Below are 20624 nucleotides of genomic sequence, written 5' to 3' on the forward strand. Positions count from 1 at the left end.
CTGTGACCTAGTAAAAGGATACAACAAGTTTCCTTATACCTGCATCCCCCCCAGACAAATGTTAAATAAAACTTGAAACAAGGAAAAGAATGGGATGTGACATTAAGGAAACATCTGTGCCAGCTGGCTGTACTACCCTCTGTACTGTTTCCAGTTTGTGGCGATGGAAGAGGTTAAGAGTCAGTGACATGTATTTCAGTTGAAGTTGTGTAGTAGAAAACAGAAGTGGTGGTTGAAAGCTAACTTTAGGAAAGTCTGCGACTGCAGTTCGCTAGGTAACCCAGGGCAGCCTGAGCGCCACACCCCAAGCGTCCTGGTGGCTCCTGCACAGCAGGAATCAGTTTGGTATTAGTCTTAGCGATGAAGTTTTGTCAGAACAATTAATGAGCGAGTGATAATTTCACCATTTCATCCGTGCACTCCTTCATCCTGTCAGAGCCACGTCCTGTCCTGTCCTGGACACCCTGATCGCTTTTGTCACACGGGATCCCGGAAAGGCTCCCCGGGGGGAGGAGGATTTGACGCTGGAGGAGGATGCAGGCAGTAGGTGGAAACCCCAATACAACCACCACTCCTGCGCGCCCCCGATTGCGTGTCGCCCACTGGCAGGACACCAGCGAGCTCTGTGGCCCACCAACCCTCCCTCTCCCAGTCCCCAAGACCCGCCAACCCCGGTGGGAACCCCTTTCCTCCCCCAGCCCCCAGGACCAGGAACGCCGCGGCGTTCCACATTCTCCCGGGTCCTCGGCCCCCGCCGCGAGGGCTCAGACCCCCGGCCAGCCCGCGCGGCCCTGGCAGGTGACAACGAGCCTGGGCCGTCCTTCAGGCCACGCCTCCCCCCGGGCGCCGGGAGCCCGCCCCCTTTAACTGGGCCCGGAGGCGGCTGCGGGCGCCGGGATTGGCCAACTCGCCGCGGCCCAACTCGGCGGCCCCTCCCCCTAGCTCCCGCGACCGGGGGCGGGGACTTGAGAGGCGTGGCGGCAGCGGCTGCTGGACGCTGATTGGGCAGATCGGCGAGGGGCGGGGCAACGGGTGTGAAGGGGGCGGGACCGAACTGCTCCACTCGAGGTTCCTCCTACCCATCCTGGCCTCCCTGGCGGCTCACGCGTTGCATCATCCTCCGGCCCGCGAGAGCTGCGGGAAGACTGGGCGCGGCGCGATCCACTCCGCGCGAGACGCCAGCCGGCAAGGTCCGCGCCTTCGCTTTTGCTCTTCTCGCACCTGCTGCTGCACTGATAGAAGAAGCCCCCCGCGGGCCAGACAGTGGGCTGCGGCGGAGCGCAGCAGGCGGACCTCGTAGCTCTTCCCGCTCCATTCATTTTCAGAACCGATTCTGTTTTTTGTTTTAAATCAGCGCCCAAGTCGCTCGCCTCCTGTAACTCGGGAGTTGCAGCTCTACAGCGCCATGGAGAAGAGCAGCGAGACCAACGGATACCTAGACAGCGTCCAGGCGGGGCCTGCACCGGGGCCTGCCCCGGGGCCTGCAGCAGCAGCGCCCACCACGAGGCCCCGGACCTCGGTGGGTCGCGCGCGGCGCTGCACCGACTTTCTGCGGCGCAACGCGCTGGTGCTGTTCACGGTGTCCGGGGTGGTGGCGGGCGCTGGCCTGGGCGCGGCGCTGCGCGGGATCCACCTGAACCGCACTCAGATCACCTACCTGGCCTTTCCCGGCGAGATGCTGCTCCGCATGCTGCGCATGATCATCCTGCCGCTGGTGGTCTGCAGCCTGGTGTCGGGCGCCGCCTCCCTGGATGCCAGCTCGCTGGGGCGCCTGGGCGGCATCGCCGTCGCCTACTTCGGCCTCACCACGCTGGGCGCCTCGGCGCTGGCCGTGGCTTTGGCCTTCATCATCAAGCCTGGGTCTGGCGCGCAGACCCTTCAGTCTAGCGACCTGGGACTGGACGACTCGGGGCCACCTCCGGTCCCCAAAGAGACGGTGGATTCTTTCCTCGACCTGGTCAGGTAACGCTACCCCACCTCACAGAGGGTGCCAGTGGAAAGGGCAAAATTGGAGTGCCATTCGGTGCACCCCAGTTCTGTCTTTCAAGAGTTAATAGTTCGTTGGCTGCTGCCGGCGTTGAACATTTCTTAAATATCAGGATCATGTCTGGAGCGTTTGCATGCTGACCACACCTTTGCAAACACCCGCCACCGTGCCCCAGACCTTCTTAAGGAGCTGAGCCGCGCATCTTGTAGCAAGAATTCACTTCCATTAGGCGGGAGTGTGGGCTAGGGAAGAAGCTGCCGTCTTCACTTCTTAATTCCTTATTAATTACTTAATTACTTACTCGCAGGCTGCCCCCATTGCCCAGGAAAAACAACAACAAAATTTTTTTTTTTAATCCTAGCAACTCTCTCCTGGGAACTTTGGTCATATTTTGCCTCTGTGCATGTCTCCGTTTCAGCCCCTGAGGCTATTAGGAAGCTGGTGATTTCTTCGAGTTGTCAGTAGATCCAAGAATAACGTGGCACTGTTGATTGGCGCCATTGCCCAGGAACACACCTCTCCTGGGGGCTTGGCAGGTGTCTGGCCCCAGGCAACTGTCCAGCGACTCTCCCCCACACCTGTAGTTGGAACCACTTCAAAGTAATGTGGGTTTTAAGGAGGCTTTATTTGGTGGGAAGGGCTTTATTTGGAGGGAGGGAAAAAAGCATCTGTACAACTTGATCTGTTGTGGGACTCTTGGAAGTTGAGCTTCCCGCCCCCACAGATGGGGAGTGGGTTTCTGGTGGGGTCTCCTCAGTCTCTTTGACTTTCTCTGTTAGTTCAGAGCCCACGTTTGGGGACACAGCTGCATGGAGACACTTGGTCACCTAGCAGGGCTCAGCTGTGGGAGGAACCTCAATGGTTCTCCATCTGGGGTTTTATCACTTAGATTTGGAGCCTGGGTGGGTGGTGATGTTTTGTCTCGAACCACTGAGGCAAAGCTCCTTTGCTGAAAAACAGCAAAGCCTGGGCAGAGTGGCTTGGCTGCCGACTGTTTCCATTTCTCCTTCTGGAAAATGTGACGACTGTCTCCCACTGAACAGACAGTGTTCATTTAAAGCCGCAATAACAAGTCAAACAAGTCCAAAGCCTTTGCCATGGGGAAGGGAAAAAAGAAAATCAGGATGACCAAAAAGTGCTTACCGTAGTTTCCTATCAAAAAGGCAGGTGGACGTGACCTGTGGGGACTTAACATGAGCTGCAGCCCTTGTTCCCTCTCAGTCAGCTTGTGTTCTGGAGTCTTAAAGGTCTTGAAGTTTGGAGGCTAATTTTTAGAATGGTGCTGAAGAAAAATAAAAAAGCCTCCTGAGGCTGAAGGTGCCTTTGCTTATTATATCACGGGGCAAGAATATCAGCCCTTGGGCCAGATCTTTCCAAGAGAAAAGGTGGTTAGAGGGTAAAGGCTTCTCTTCTTCAGGAATTAGTGGCCTAGAGTGGAGTGAGCACGTCTAGCTCAGGTCTGGCAGCACCCCACAAGGAGGCTCAGTTATTGCTTTAGCTGCAAGATATAGGGCATTGGCCCCGAAACAGAGGTCAGTGGTAATTTGGGGGATTCCCTCATCTCCACCAGCCTGAGAGTTCTGTTTTCTGATCACTATTTTCTAGTCCCAGACACAAGATCCTTTAGCCCCTGCAGTGCCTGGTGACCTTGCACCGTGGTCAAATGGGACAGGATCAGCGCAGATATTTCCACGAATGGGACTGCAGCTACGGAGAATCAGGAGAATCTTTTCGTGGCTCCTTGGGACTAGGGAGCAATTCAAAATGCCGCCAATGGCAGGCGTCATTTAATCCAGTAACTTGCGGATAAAGGGAGGGCAGGTGGAATGATTCTGTTTTGTGCCTGAGAAAACTGAGACAGAGAGATTAAGTGATTAGCGCAAAAGTGTTTCTTCCAAAGACAGATAGGAAGGACTCTGTGCAGTGGTCCACTGTTCAGGACTCCGTTTCTCCCACTTTCACCTTCCCCGAGTCAGTGTGAGGCCTTGCTGATCCCAGGCAGCAGCTGGGCAGGGCTGGTGCCCACTTCCTCTAACAGAAGCACTGAACCCTTCCATTCAAGCGTGTGTTCAGCTGCTTGGGCTCAGCTTCCACACTGAGCTGTTGGCAAGAGCAAAGAAACGTGAGTTCTTAGCCATGTGGAGATACCTCCTGGGTTTGAGAGTGTGGGGGTAACATATGAAAAGAGATAAACTTGCTTGCTTCAGAGACCTCATGAGTGTCAATTTGAAAGGTTTCTGGACATGTTCTTAGGCAAAGACAAGGTTCAATCCATTGTGCATGTGAGCATATTAATCAACAGAGTCTCTCTCCGACCCGACCGCCTCTATTATCCAGCCAGCATCGCCTGGGACCAGCCCATAACTTAAACACTTGCAAGAAATCGGCAGCATCTTTGGTGACCTCGTGCAATGAGCAGCAAACATTAAACTAAAGTCCATACCTTTCCAAGTCAGGAAGTGCTTTTAGGGTCTCTGCCACAATTTCCAGTTTTTTTAAAGAGGAAATTCCAAGTTGGAAAGAAATGAAGCTAATAGATCTTCATCATGCCTTTGAGAAAAGTGAAGAATGTCATTACCATGTGGGTTAGAAATAACTAGGTGGGCTGGGGCGTGGGTGTGCGGCGCTGGCACTGCTTGCAGGCACTCTGATTGCTTAGAAGAGACAGGTCGACAGCAATTGGCAAGTGAGAGCATCAAAGATAGTCTTCTGGAATAGCACAGAGCAATGCAGAGCGCTCCGCCTAGGAGCCCCAGCTCTCCAGGGCTCTCAGAACTGAGTGTGACCCAAGTGACTGAGCTGGGAATTTTCAGGCATCTATGAAACATAAACGGGGTATTGGAACCCAGTCATGTTCCCCAATAGTGCTTACAGGTTATCAGGGCCAGAGCCTCTCACTAATCCTTAGCATCCTCTTTGTTTTGGGGGAGAAGAAACCTATTCCTAGCATGTTCCTACCAGGTAGGATTGTTTCCAGGGTTAAGTGAGTTCTGTTGATAAAGCCTTTGGAACAGAGTTGACCCAGGATACCCTGTTCTCATCATGAAAGGAGTAATATTACAAAGCGGTTTGGTTTTTCCAGTTCACAGGGATGGCCCTCTTAGTGTGAATTCAGTGAATGAAAAAGAATGTCTGGGGGAGTTCAAGGTGATTTGAAACATACAATTGTCCTGAGGTTGACTGGGAACCCTAAAGATCCTGGAGAAGCAGGAAGGGAACCAGGACTGTGTTCTGGACTGAGGGGAATCAGGAAAGTGAAGAAAAGTTACACGGAAGCTTCGAGTCTTTATTCGGAAATGGGGAGAAAAACTTCCCAATCTAAACTTGGCTCAGCCTCTCTTATAAGTGGGAAGATGGGAGATAACTGGCTTCTACAGCTCCTTGAGGTGCTGAAACAGGTAGAGGCAATTCTGCATAGGAGGTGGGGGACAGGTGGGGGACAGCCCCTGGTCCCAGGGCTCTGTCTGCTTTGGCCACTGAGGATGGCCCTGCGCCACTGTCTTTTGCAGAAATGCAGCAGGAGACTGCTGTGTGTGGGTAGCCACAGTGAGTTGTTGCCTGTTTTCTCATTTGTTTTTTTGTTTGGTTTTATTCTTTCTCTCGTTCATTTTTTTCGACAGTGGGCAATGCTGTGAACCTTTCTCTTCACAGACACAGACAAGAGAGACTGGACCCCCCCAAGTTGTTTTTTTTTTTTCACAAGCTGCAAAGAATACACTTTTCTAGTATTTGCAAAGATGTCTATCTGAGTCAGAAATCTAATACCAGCCCCTAGATATTAGGGGGCTAATGTCTAGCCAACAGAGGGAAGGGTGAATTCATTTTTTAAATGTTGTACATGGCACCTGAATTGACCTCTGCCTCTCCCTTTCTCTTCTAAAGACAAGATAAAGACTCTTAACAAATTTAAAAATATGTAAATTAATACTGGTTTCTTCGTCTGACTGTCTAAACACGAAAGGGGAAAAGGCAGCACATTAGCTCCAGGATTGTGGCTTGGTGGGAAAGCTTATGCATGAGGCCCTGAGTTTGATTGGTTTGATTCTCAGTACTACCAAAAAAAAAAAATAGGAAGAAGAGAGCAGTAGAGAAAGGTATTTCAGATCTACTCCTTTGATCACCCAGGAGAATACCGGAATAGTTATGATTAGAGCATAAACCCAGTGAGGCAACTTGTGTAGAAATTAAGAGCAGGCCCTGAAATCAGTGTTCAGGTTTGGATTCACAGACTTTGATTAGCCTTACTGTAAATGATAATGATACCCACTCCCTAGATTTGTTGTGAGAGTTGAATGCATTTGTATTGGCATGAACCACTGATAAGCAAGTGTATTCCACCTTTCAGAGATTTCCAGGGCCTACTTGCTACAGAAAATGACTCTTGTTCCGTAGCCTCATTGCAAGGGTATCATCCCAAAAGTTGCCCAACCCAGGGTCTCAGCATTAGTATCTTCACTTAGAATACAACATTGTTATGCCCCTTAACATGAAGGGAGGGAGCCAGGGAGATAGCTCAAAGAACTGGAGCACATGCTTTGTGTGCATGAGGTTCTGAGTTCAATTGATAGTATTACATCACCCACCACCACCACCACCACCACCACCACCACCACCAAATCACTGGGTGTGGCCTTGTTGGCTCTGGTCTTCAGACCTGTCACATCACTAGCCCAAGTATTTAACCATGTAGCTCACATTGACCAAGTATTGCCAGGAGTGATCTCCAGGCATCCTGATTATTCCCCACTACTCCCTCCTTCACCCATAGAGTGCACCATTCCCAGCTCTTCCTCTGTTCCCAGCTCCATAGGAGGTACCCAGATCTGAAGAGACACATGCCTGTTTGATGACTCTAACAACAAACACCAGGGACAATAAATGCTTTCCAAGTATACCATGCCATATCCTGCTCTGAAGATCCTTTGAAAATTTTGTACACTTGGTAAAGGATTTTTGAAGTTAAGTTAAAGGAAATGCTTTAGGAACAAAAATATATACCTAAGCAAAATCAAATTGTTTTACATTCTTATATGGAACAGGGAAATGCATCTCACCCTTGACAATAGGATCAGAGAGCACACCTCCCGGATGTATGAAGAAGGTGCGCGTTTGAAGTCTTCCCTGTCTGAGCTGCCAGAGTCTGCAGTACTGCCTAAAGGTTCTCCTTTCACTAGTTTGGGGCGCATATCAGCTTTGATGTTTGCTTTAAGTAACCATCCAGAGATACTTAGAGCACTCGAAAGACTTGTTCATTCAATCTCTGCAATTTTTTTTCTGACTTGGGTCTCTGGGTTTAGCAGTATCATCTTGGCATTTTTACTTGAATCTACTATAAGAAATACATTTAATACATTGACACCAGCAAGTACCACCAGTGATTCGCACTTAAATATGGTTTAACACAAATTGCAGTGTTGGTATCTATATGTTAAAATGATGGCATCCACATCTAGTACCTCATTCCCACTACCCACATATGCAGTTTCTGCCAACAATATCTTACATGTGAAACATTCCTCTATCTTTTCATTTTTTTCCATGTATTACACCTCATAAAATGCTGCTTAAAACCAGTAAATTGATTTCATGTCCTACTAACATTCAAACAATTTGGTCTAACTTAAATGTGGTATTATGTAAACTTCACTAAATTTCTCAGGATCATATAACAGAAAAAAAAGACATCTGAGAATTTGAATTAGATGGTGAATTCTGTGGTCAGCCTGAGTGCTGTGCAGAAGCAGGCAAGAGGTTTGTAAACTGCATCTCAGACCGGTGTTCTTCACTCTCCAAGCTGACACCTCCCATGCACCATAAGTGAATATACTTCAGTTTGACGTGTTTATTATGAGTCAAGTTGAAAACAAAGATCCTTGAGAGAGAGCTCAATGGACTGATTGTACGCTTTGCATGCAGAAGGTCAGGGGTCTATCCCCAGTATTGAAAAAAAAAAATTCAATCTCTACTAGCCCTCGTTAAGATTTCAGTGCTCATGCCTTCCATATTGGACAGTAGAAATATGGAAAGTCCTGTGGATAGTGCTATTCTAGATGGAACATCAGTGGGACATGGATCAACGCAAATGTCTCTGTGCCTTGATGTCTGCATGTGTTTAATGAGGGGGTTGAATTTGATCACCTCTAAAATCCCTTCCAGGGTCAAAGAGTACAGACATTAATGAGCATGATTTTGGTTTGAAACTTGGTACCACATGTCCCCCCTCCTCTGGCCCAGCATGACCCAGTATAGATTGGGAGACCCCCCCAAGCAGTGCCTCTGGGTACCAACAGGGTGGCCCTGGAGGTTGCAGGCAACATAGGGCCTGAGCAGCACCACATCCTTAGACCTTCACTTGAACCACTAGCCTGCACAGCAAAGAATCACCAAGGGTATCCCTGAGCACTGTTTGGGAGGTCCAGAAAGAAAACTAAATCCCTTCCGGCTCAGATTTCCTTCTTTCAAAATCCCATGAAGCTGTTGTATGAATTTGAAGAGGTTGGGGAAATGTTTTGCAGACAGAAATCTGGAGAGCAAAAGTGCTGGCATGAAGAGCAGTGGATCCCTGAAGACACGAGAGCTCATGACAAGGAAGAGCAACTGTCCACTGCAACACCCGTGTTTGAAAACTGAAGGACAGGGGTCAGAGTGCTGGGCAGAGAAGAGCAAAATAAAAGAGTGCTTCTTTTGAATAGAAGAAGAATGTGGATTATAAGGCTACAGTTATCAAGATGTGCCACTGGTCAAAGAATAACAAATAGATCAGTGAAACAGAGAGAGCCCAGATGTAGACCCTCATGGCTATAGCTAGTGATTTTTGGCAAAGGAGCAAAGATGATACAACAGAGAGCAGCCTTTTCAACAATGATGCTGGAACACCTGGACTAACATATGAGAAAAAAAAATCAGAGATCTCTTACCCTGCACAAAAATTAACTCCGAATGGACTACAGGTGTAAATGTAAAATGTCCAAGTATAAAACTCCCTAGAAATATGGGAGGAGTCCTAGATGAGCATGGGAATGGTGATGATAGTTATACCCCTACAGTCACAGTCCCTGAAGAGGGCAAAGAAGTGTGCTTTGCTGCTATAGCCTCGTCTCCTTGTCCCCTTCTGCAGGCAGGAGGAGACTTCTGATTCTGCTCTCAGCAGCCAAAGGCACCAAGGGAAAGGAAATAGTGTTTTGTAGGTGTGTTTTGCAAGTGCATGAGCTTAAGCATCCTGGTTTTGGTTGCAATAATCTCCATTGCAGTAAAAATGCACCTTTTTTAAACTTAAGCAATGTTGAGATGTGTTTTACATGCAATTTGGTATAGTAGTTTTAGATATACACACCAATGAGTTATGATAAAATGGACAGCTCATTTAACTATCACTGCAGTCCAGATACTGAACATTTCCACCACCCTGACATCTTCTGGGCAATCTCTACTCCACACCATTGGCAGCTTGGGATAGAAAATGTTGCTTTCCATTTCTATAGATTCCTTATGCTTTTCATACAGTTTTCACCAATGGACACATTCAGAATGTGTTTTCTTTTAACTTTTGCTCAGCACAGTGTTGTTGAGATTCTTCCCATCGTTATGTAGGTCAATAGCTGATTCCTCTTGGGGCTGCTACCCTGGTGAGCACAGCAGCTAAAAAGATGTATGAGCAAACACATGTATGAGCACCACAGCAACCCTGGACAAATCCCACAACCATAACTTGTGGAGCTCAAGTAAGAGTGACCCCTGGGCAACCATGTGTGCAAGTATCACAAATAAAGGGGCTCAGACCTTGGTGGTCATGATGACCAAGTGTATGAGCATCATGATCAAGTGTGTGACCTAATGTATAACCTCTGATGATGTCACAGCCAGGCATATGTATGTGTGTGTGTGTGTGTGTGTGTGTGTGTGTGTGTGTGTGTGTGAGAGAGAGAGAGAGAGAGAGAGAGAGAAAGAGAGCAGGAGATACATCCCTCCTCTGTCATAGCAACACCAGTAACAAAAGTAACAATGGAAGAAGGATAGGGGGAGAGAATACAAAAATAAAAGCAAATATGAAAAAGAAAAAAGCCAGCTACCAATTTCATCCTTTTAAACTTCGAGGTAGAACTCCATTGTGTAGATTTATCACAATCTGCTTACCCACTTCTCTGTTAATAGACATTTAATTAGTACAATGGCATTAGGAATAATGGTGCTAAACAACACAGGTCTTTCTTTCAGATTTATTTTTCATTTCTCTTGGGAAAATATCTAGGAGTGGAATTGTCGGGTCATGTAGTAAGCATATATTTAGCCTTATAAGAAACTACCAGAGCACATTCTGTTCTAGGAACTTACTTTGGGAACTTTGTTTGGAAGTTATCATGGGGCCTCTTGAGTTATTTGTCCTCCTGTTCCCCAAATCCCATAGGATTTTGTTGACTATAGTTCATAGCCGGCTTGGAAACAGGTCAGTGTGTCAGTGTCTGTTTGGTCTCAAAGTTCTGGCTTAGGGTCAGGGTCCGTTCTGAGTGGGACCATATTGAGACATTGCTCATGCTAAAGAGGCCAACAGATCTGGGAGAAGAGTTTCAACAAATAATGTGCGTTCTTGGGAAGAGAGTGTGTTTCAAGACTGGGGGTAAGGCTGTTTTTGCACTACAAGGAAATAGTTGGCCCCTGAAGGAGGTGAAATCCTTGTAGAGGAAGGTGGGCTTCCAGTTAAGCGCTTTACTTCATCTACCTGGTCTCCTAGGAACAGAAATCTGTGCAAAACTGTGAGAATTCATCTCTTGAACAAAAACCCCAAAAATGGAATATGCTTCTACATAAAATAATTTAAGTCTTAGAATGCAAAGGGTTTGCACCCAGGAAAGAATAGATGACAAATATCTGTTAGCTGCAAATGTGCCAAGCAAGAATAGAGTAAGACTGGTTAGGGTTTTTAGATGTAGAGGAGAACAGGGGCAAATATAGAATAGGAAACTGTCATGGACTTTATTTTTCAAGAGTGACTTTTGATAAACTATGTGAAGCCCCTGCTCTTTACCTATTGAATGTGCAACTGCCACAAGATGAAGGTTGAAGCTGCCAATCTTATTGGCTTTAGAAACTCTTCTTAGTCTGGAAATTATTGAGAGTTGCATGTGGTAAAGGGCGAACAAGGAAACCTTGGCCCAAGGCTTGTTTTGCTTTTAAATCATAGAGAAAATGAAATGAGTTACCAAACCTGCCCCCACTAGTCTGAACCATGTGAAGTGCTGCTTTGTAATGGAAATAATAGGCAAATATTAGTTGCTGTGAATCTATATTGTAGTAAATAGCCATACAAATTGCTTATTTGCTTCAGCCTTTTTGGGAAATGGGCGGGGGAAGGGCAGGAGGACAGGGAATATGGGGGCCACACTTGGAGGTACTCAGAGGCTCTTCCTGGTTCTGTGCTCCTGAGTAAACCCTGGCAGTGCTCAGGGGACCATCTGCAGTGCAGGGGACTGGACCACATGTACGGCAAGTGACTTACCTCTTTTGCTGTCTCTGGCCCATGCTTCTACATTTTTTAAAAAGTAAATATGCTTAGGACCAAGGATGTAGTCCACATGTTGTACACACACACACATACACACACATACCTACACAAACACACACATACGTATGTACATATGTTTACGATAGGAATCAATTCAAGTTTTTATAACAAATAAGCTTGGGAAAATGCTATGTTAGTGTCTCGTGCTGGTTGTGTTTAAAAATACCCTAAGTGTCGGGGCTGGAGAGATAGCACAGCGGGTAGGGCGTTTGCCTTGCACGCGGCCGACCCGGGTTCAAATCCCAGCATCCCATATGGTCCCCTGAGCACGGCCAGGGGTAATTCCTGAGTGCAGAGCCAGGAGTAACCCCTGTGCATCGCCGGGTGTGACCCAAAAAGCAAAAAAAAAAAAAAAAAAAAAAACAAAAATACCCTAAGTGTTATAATTAAGTTGATTCATGTATTATTAACCCTGCTAACTGGTAAATTGCTACCAATTTAGCAATTTTTATTTTTCTTTAATCCAAATCTCAAAGTGTCTGTGAATCAGGAATCTTTGCATGGTTTATCTGGATCTTTGATTCAGTGTCTCTCCCAAGGCTGCACAAGCCGTGTGACCACTATTCCTGTCATATCTAGAGGCTTAACTGGGGAAGGGTTCACTTCTGAGGTCATGTGGTTGTTAGTTGACTTCAGCTTTTTGACATTTAGATTCAGATCCCTAGTGTCTAACAGCTGTTGGCCTGAAATCTCCCTCAGTTTCTTGCAATCTGGGTCTATTTTAATATGACCACTTTTTCCCTGGACATGTAAGGCCAGTCAAAAAACAGAGTTTCTGAGCAAGGAGTCCACAATTTCATGTCATTGAATCATGGATGGGATAACCCATCACCTTTTCTGTTGTGTAGAAGCAAATCAGAGCCCCAAGCCACACTCAGGGGAAGGTGTTTCACAGAGATCCTAAGGAGGCAACCAGACCTGCCCAACTCTGAAGCTGATAGCACTGCCACCAGCCACCAGCTACCAGAAGCTGTCCCAGTGCTCAGTACTCCACTCAGCACATAAGTAAGAGTTGGTTCTAAGTTTGGCACAAATTGTAAAGGGTGATCCAGAGTATTCAAGTCTTCTAGACTTCTTCTTATACATGTAGTGGGTAGAACAAACAAATGGATTTTCCCTGGGAATTCCTTAAACATCAAGACCAGGAACCAACACAGAGCCTGACCTCCATGAAAGACTGCATGCCAGGGAGAAGGTTCAAAGGGCTGGAGCACGTGTTTTATAGGCAGGAGCCTTGGGTTCATCCTCCCACGTTCCCCCACCCCACTCCATGGACACCCAAACAACACTGAGAGTATCCCCTGGGAACTCCTGAGGGTAGTCTCCCGCCAAAAATCAAATCAAACAAACAAAAACTGTATTAATAGATTTTGGTTCAAAATCTACCCTGTCTTGATCAGCTTGCCGGCCATTTATAATATGTTGTAATGCCCCCCCTTCATTATCCTAAATTACATGAATAGAATTTACCTGCACACATATTTTCTAGACATCAACATGATTTAACGAATATAAAAGACAAAAGGAGAATTAATAGCTCATCATGATGTGCTTCCCTTTGTAAATGTCCTAAAACAGTGTGTTCCGGCACTTGTTTCTGAATTTAAATTTGCCATTCATGAAACGACTAGTGAAGACGGATATTTGATACTGGTGTGGAATCCAGTTGCAACAGTTTGACGTTGATGAGATGATTTTTCAGGAAGAGGAACAATTCTTGGAAATATTCTAAACAAACAAAAGCACGAAGTCTTCCCGCATTTTACAGTAGTTATATTCCTGGAAATTTTAGTATGTGTTCAAATTGTACACCAAACAGCTTGCTGTAGAGTTAGCCTGCGTTTAGGTATATTTATAGTTAGGTGGACAGTGTTGACACCTATAAGCAGGTCTAACAACTTCTATCAAGCCAGGGGGTGTTGCAAGTGCCTGTCTCAGGAGGTTGAGGGGCTGCACCATGGTGCCCCCCACCATCACTCCTCCTCCAGTTCTAGAAACCCCCACCAATTCTTGTGACAGCAGGAACCGCCCCTTGGGTTTCACATGGATGTGCTCTGCTTCCCCCTGACCACAGCACAGGAACTTAGCCTCTAGCAGAGAGGAAAGGGATGCTCTGGTTGGGCAGAGTTATCGGAACATCAAGGAATACCAGGAGAGAGGGGCGGCAGAAAATCCATGAGTCTGCTGTGGCTCAGCATCTGCGGCTCTGCTGGTGCTCAGATCAAACAACAGACGGTAGGAACTGCTGAGGTCCAGAGAGGGTGCCAGGTTGGGTGGTCAGGAGTGGGCATTTGTAAGTGAACACTCTGTGGGTGTGGGTGTGGGTGTGGGTGGGTGGTGTATTGTGCCAGAGATTGAGCCATTGTGTGTGTGTGTGTGTGTGTGTGTGTGTGTGGTGTATGGTGCCAGAGATTGAGCCCATATCTCATGCATGCAAGGTTTGCTTTTCCCCATTGAATCATATCCTCACACCCACAACCCCTTGAATACTCGAATTTCGAATTTTTTTTAACTTTTTTAAAATGTAAAGCACCCTGATTTACAGTGCTGTTCATGATAACATTTCATGCATACAGCATCCCACTATCACACCCTCCAGCAGAGTGCCACTTCCCTCTGCCACTGTCTCAGAGTTGTGTGTCCTCACCAGCCCTGTATCCCTCCTGCCCTGTATCCCTCCTTCGGGAAGCCTAGTTCTATAAGCCAATTTTCAGGTCCTGTTGTCTTTGACGATTTGTTACTCTCCCACCGTGTTTCTTTATATCCAGCATAGAAGGAAGATCATTCTGTCTGTCCCGCTCCTGGTTGACTTCACTCAGTAGATCCATCCACATGGCAAAAAATTGCGTGTTTTTTCCCCCTTATAGTCAAGTCGACTACTCCGGTTTTTAAGAACACTTACAAAATGTTTTCTTTTCCAACAGAAACCTGTTTCCTTCAAATCTGGTGGTTGCCACTTTCCGTACGGTAAGCCTTGCTGCTTTACTAAAAATATGAAACTTCAATGGGCATTGGATAAATAATGCTGGAGTTAGGGAAGATGGAAGAGATGGATGAATAGATTGGTAACAAAACTTGGTAATACTGGCCTAATTCCTGGCATATGGGCCCATATAATAAAAAAAAAGGTAAACATTCAAACAAAAAAATTTTTTTCCTAAAGTATCTCACTGATTTTAGCATTTTCTTCTGTCACTGGAGACATAACCCCAGATTGGGGATCTCTTAAATGTTTTAGGACTACCAAAAAAAATGCACTTAAAGTTCTTTTCTAAGTATGCAAATAATCTATGCTCATTACAAAAATGTTAAAATACGGAGGGAAATTAAAATCCCCCATTATCATTACCTAGAGCAACCTATTAACATGTTGGTACATGTTCTTCAAATAGTTTATTTTTCCCTCTAGGTCTGTTTTAACATGTGCATACCTATGTGCATACATATACTTGCATGTGCACTAGCTGTAGGCCGCTTGGCTCCCAGCAGTCTCCTGAGCTGGCTTCTGGCCTTCAGCATGACCAGTTCTGCTCCACTTGTGAGCATCCAGTTGCATTGTCTCAGCCCCTGGCTGATGGACAACTGTCTGTTTCCAACTGTTCCCTGAGTTTAGCAACATCACAAGCAAACTTCCCTGTGGCCATGCTCTACACCACCACTGCCCAAATGGGCCATACTGCCACCCTGGGGGCGGGGTGAGGGGGTGGAGGGGTAGGTGGGATGGAAGGCTGCTGGAACAATCCAGGGCAGGAGGTAGTAGCCTCAGATGCAATAGGAGGTGAGGGACACTTTCTTTTAAAAGGTAGATTGGGGGAGGGGGACACTTTTTTTTCCTGAAAAGGGTGGGAAGGGGGTTTAGGCCAAATCACTTTGGGAACCTAAGGAATAGACCTGTCAACGTTCTGTAGGCTAATCTGATTGCATTTTCAAGCAAAGATGTTTGCTCCTACATAACCTCTTTCTGAGTATGCACACGGCACAGCTGTGGCTTGCACGTACGTTGTGAGGCCAGAGTGAAAGGAGGCATTTAGGGTGTTTGCAGGGCAGTCCCAGAAGGCACGGTGGTATACTACCCCGTCACAGGAAATTCAAACACCACTGTCCTCCAGCAACCTGGTTAAGCAAATCTGAGGGATATCAGCGCCCCTCAAAGGCAGGCACAAAGCAGACCCCGGTGTCTCTCCCTGCCTTGAGTGGCTCCTGGCAACTCAGAAGCCAGAGAAAGATCCTTAGAAGGCATCAGGAAGAGGGTTTGTCCGCCTGGAGCCCCCTGTGTGCTGCCAGAGGAAGTGAGCCAGGACCACCACAGGCCGAGCTGGTGGAGAGCTCCTCTCTGCCACGGCTCCACCATCAATGTCCTCTGGCGTCCTTGCCCGTATCTGAACCAGGTGCTGAGACGTGGTCAAGCTGAAAGACAATCTGGAGCGAGATGGAATATCAAGATGTGAGTGAAAAGAAAAAAACGGAGATATTGGAAAGTGAACTCGAACGTTTGTGGAATAAATGCCGAAGCCCTCAAGAGCTAGGATCCCACCTGCTAAAATCACAAACTCTCCGCATGAAGCTGTGAACACCATCATCTCCCATCCAGCGCCCGAGAGATCTAGGTCCCTATGTAGCCCAGAGGTTGCTTCGAGCATGCAGGCTGCCTGGATTGTAATGTCATTTCTGTAGCGTTCTCCTGGGCCCGCATCTGGCCCATCCAGGGATGAAAGCCCAGGACAGTGGGAGTGAGAATGCTGATGGGCAGCTGGAGGCCCAGCCACCCTCTGGCTTCCTCTCAGGCTTCATCAGAAAACTGACCCCCACCCTTCTCTTTCTCTCACAGTATGCAACCGATTACAAAATGGTGCCCCACAACAACACAAGCTCTGGAAACATAACCCATGAAAAGGTAACGCTCTTTGTAAGGTTGCTTGTACAAAGTACTTCTCAAGAAAACACTGTTCGGGTGGGGTGGGGTGGTGCATGGGTTGCAGTGCCAGGGATCAGACCTGGGGCCTCACACTTGTAAGGCTTATGCTCTAACTACTTACCCTGCCTTCAGTAATTAATTTATCACACCCCTTCTGCTATTCCAAAATACAACTAACCTTCCGAGAATTCATTCTACATGCATCCTCAGTTATCCTTTGAGTTCCTGTTGCTTGCCACACTGGCCCTCCTGAGTGAGCTGGAAGGCACCCCATGGTGGGTTCAGTATAGCCACAGGGCTATCAATGGAGAAGGGGGTACTTTGCCCTTCTCCACCCCCATTGATATCATACCATTCCTGGGGCTAAGTGGCTTAATTGAAGGAAAAGTCCTCCATTTGTTTTGCCCAGTGGTACTCAGGGCTTATCCCGGCTCTGCGCTCAGGAATTACTCTTGGCAGTGCTCGGGGGACCAGATGAAATGCCAGGGTTAGAACCTGGGTTGACTGCATGCAAGGCAAGTGCCCTACCCGCTGTAGTATCACTCCAATCCCAAAAAAGTCCTACATTAACAATAAAAAGTTTAAAAGTACTTAGATTTAGTCCTAATTCCCTAAATCTAGATGAGAAGTGGAGGCTTGGAGCAGTTCTTTAATATCTAAGCTGGAACTGGATTTCATACGTGTGGTTCAAAATTCTCCTATCTTACCAAGCAGACCTGTTTCCTGTCTAGAATTTTATAATGTTTTTATGGAATAAAATGTGCAACTTCATGCCTGCAGTAGTGAGATTCAACATTACCGGTGGTAGTGGAGGAGGGGGAATTGACTTTATACATTTTTAAGTCAGTGATTTAGACAAAACACCCGGAAACCATCCTAAGGTCACTCCTGACAATCTCTTGTGACATTCATCGCACGGAGCTCACAGATTTGCATTCTGGAGGAACTCTCATTAGCCCGCTCTTTCCAGAGCAGTCTTTGTTGACTGTCCAGCCTCTCTCACACCTGTCCGTGGACTGGGCACTCACTACCTCGTGCTTCCACCTAAGCCAGTTTTGAAACCACTTTTCAGGTTATTGGGTAGATGAACTACCCCTTAACTTCCCACCTCTTTTGAGCCCCTCTCTTGCATTTCTGCCTGCCATTTGCTGTGCACAATCGCTGAAGCTGATAGAAAATACAAAGCTCCTCTCACTGTGGGCGTCGGGTTTCATTCTGGTGGCAGCACCCCGCAAGCGGCTCTCACTCATCGGTTGTAAACTCAGACCCTCTGTCCCCTCTGACCCTCCAGATCCCCATTGGCACTGAAATCGAAGGGATGAACATTTTAGGATTGGTCCTTTTTGCCCTGGTGTTAGGAGTGGCCCTAAAGAAACTCGGTTCTGAGGGTGAAGAGCTCATCCGGTTCTTCAATGCCTTCAACGAGGCAACGATGGTGCTGGTGTCCTGGATTATGTGGTGAGTGTCACCCTGCAGCATTCTCTTCCTCTCTTTCCTGTTGTCACCCCAAACCCTGCCCTCATAGGTTTGCCCTCCTGGGGGCCACCGGGCCCAGCCCTGCCTCCCAGGGATTCATGCCTCACAAGAGCCCCTTCTTGGGTTTAGGGTGTGATGGAGATGACAGTTCCTTCTCTTGTCCAGGACCCCAGGCAGGTGGGTGCCATGGTCACTGCCCGAGCACCCTAGTGACTGCCCTTCTGCCATCAGTGATCTCTGTATGAGTCCCCACCATCACCCACAGCAGATGTTTGATTCAGCATTTTGTGGGGCAATGAACTCCGTGTTTGCTCTCAGTTGCATGAAATAAGGTTCACTTATCTCAAAATGATAGAATCCAAGCTTTAAAGGGACCCACTACCGTCGTATTTTACAACATGAAAAACAACTGCATCTTTACCTGATGGCTATAAGTACGTCGTATGGTATTTTTATATGTTTCTCCGCATAATACAAGAAAAGGGTAATTGTTTTAATAAAGCCATTAGATTGAATTCTGGTTAACAGATCAAAATTGGACACCCTTCCTCAACACAGTTCTCAGAAGCCTGCCACACATCCCTCCCAAGCTTTATCCTGTTTAGCTCAAACCAGATTGTGCAGATTTTAGCTTCAACCTAATTTTGTTTTTAAAGATTAGTTTATCCTTTAATGCACAAAGCATTTTTCTTACTGTCAAGCCGTACGTGCCCCAGCACTTTTCTCTCTCAGATGGCATTGGGATGCCAGCTGGACTGGTTTGAGGCCGGAAGCCTGGAATTTGGTGGGAGGTTGGGAATTAAGTGAGAGGCCAAGCGCAGAGCTTCCATTGGTGGTGTTTGTCTTGTTCAACCAAATTTTCTTGCACAACCAAAAATTCCAGAGTCTGACTCTGGCGTTGAAAACATGACACTTCATATTGAACTTCATATTGAAGTTGTTGTTCTGGAGAGAGAAATATTTTCTGAACGGAAAAGAAAATATTTCTTTTCCGTTCAGAAAATATTTCCAGTACCTGTCAAGTTCTTTTCCTCGCTTATTTGTTTAGTCTAAAATGCTCCCAAAATTGGAATGAAGGAAATCGTGTCCAAGAAAGTGGCATTGCTCTGTTAGGACATTTGTTTTTAATCTGGAAACCAATTTGCAGTCATTCCTTCCATCTGATATACTGGAAACGCAGCAGATATTCAGTAGGGCACCCCGAGTGAGTGTCTGACTGCATTGAGAGACCTTGTTAACATAGTTAACAAGTTAACGTAGAAGTGGGACTAAATGCCTTGACAGAAGTGAGGGAAATGCATGCTGAAGCCCCAGTTTTTTTCCCCTAGCACCGCATAGTCCTCTGAGCACTTCAGGAGGACCGCAGAGCATTGCTGGCTGTGGGCCGCCCCAACCTGCCCAAATCAAAACGATAAAAATAAAATTGTTTTGCTTTCAATTTTTTTCTTTTAAATTAAAAAAGGCTCTCCACAGGTGGGGAAGCTTGGATAGTGGCTCTTCCTTTCATCAATTTTTAACTCTCAGAGCAAACCTCCTACCTACCCCCACAGGATCCACGAAGTGACTTTCAATGTAAGATTGAAAACCTTGCATGCCATCTGGTCCCTATTGCAACTGTCCCTCTGCTATTGTGGAGTAAAAGCAGCCAAAGTTTGTTTGTCAGTGAATCAGCGTTGGCTATGTTACTTTAAAACTCATGATTAGGACCCGTGCAGCAAACTATTCGGGAAAAAGGAAGAAAAGAAAGGATGACAGAATTCCTTCCAGAAAATTAGAAAATAGTGTTATTGGAAAAGGTTTTCCAAACAAAATACAAAAAGCTGCTAAATTTGACTACCCCAGCGTATTAAATTTTGCAGGCAAATGGTATCTTAAACAAAGTTAGCAACAAAGTGAACAAGAAGCTTACTGAAAAAAAAAGTGGAGGGGAATATACTTACATATAGTAGGGGTGTGTGTATGTGTGTGTGTGTGTGTGTGTGTGTGTCCACATACAACCTCAAAGCTTTAGTATCCAAAGAACTGGTAGCAGTTCCCAAGCCATTAATCTTTTGCATTGAAATTTGTGGGGAAATTGAGTCTCAGTGTTTAAAAACTTCTATAGCAATTTAATATTGATGCAATATTTGAGCAGCACATAATTTTTCTAATTTTTTTGGCTGTTATAAGAATACTGGGCCAGAGCAATAGTTCAGCAGGCGGGCACTTGCCTTGCATGCCGCCAACCTGGGTGCCATAGTCCCCCGAGCCCCACCAGGAATGATCCCTGAGCGCAGAGCCAGAAGTAAGTCCTGAGCACTGCTGGGTATAACCTAAAAATCAAAGAAAAATGAAAATGGGGGTCGTTGGGGAGGTAGGGGGTATGGGGGTGCTGTCTTATGCACTCTAGGGTTTGTAGCAGTCTTGCTGTTCCCCACACATTAGCTGCCAATAGACTCCCCTCCCCCACCTGCCCTATAAATAGAACATAATTTTGGAAATAGCCAAAAAGGTCTCCAGACAGTGTCAGTTGTTCCTGGGGGTTAAAATCACCCCCAAAAGAGAACCACTAGTGCAAGGAAAGAATTCTTCTCTAGCCCAAGTGCTTTTTTTTTTCTCTTGAAAAAAATGTTTAAACGTTTGGGCCACACGTGGTGGTGCTCAAGGCTTACTCCTGGTTCTGTGCTTATAGATCACTAAAGCAGCAC

The 20624-nt window shown here is 46.6% G+C and overlaps 1 protein-coding gene across 1 annotated transcript in view; it reads left to right on the top strand.

The window, feature by feature from the left end:
* The first annotated feature begins 1084 nt into the window (after positions 1 to 1084).
* Positions 1085 to 20624, top strand: part of SLC1A4 (solute carrier family 1 member 4) — a 30024-nt gene continuing 10484 nt past the window's right edge. The window contains exons 1-4 of the mRNA XM_004609177.2: positions 1085 to 1962; positions 14471 to 14513; positions 16375 to 16440; positions 17753 to 17919. Of these exons, the coding sequence (XP_004609234.2) occupies positions 1406 to 1962; positions 14471 to 14513; positions 16375 to 16440; positions 17753 to 17919 (833 nt within the window). The 5' untranslated portion in view covers positions 1085 to 1405. The remainder of the gene's footprint in view (positions 1963 to 14470; positions 14514 to 16374; positions 16441 to 17752; positions 17920 to 20624) is intronic.

Source organism: Sorex araneus, chromosome X (genome assembly GCF_027595985.1).
Source record: "Sorex araneus isolate mSorAra2 chromosome X, mSorAra2.pri, whole genome shotgun sequence".
Lineage (NCBI taxonomy): Eukaryota > Metazoa > Chordata > Mammalia > Eulipotyphla > Soricidae > Sorex > Sorex araneus.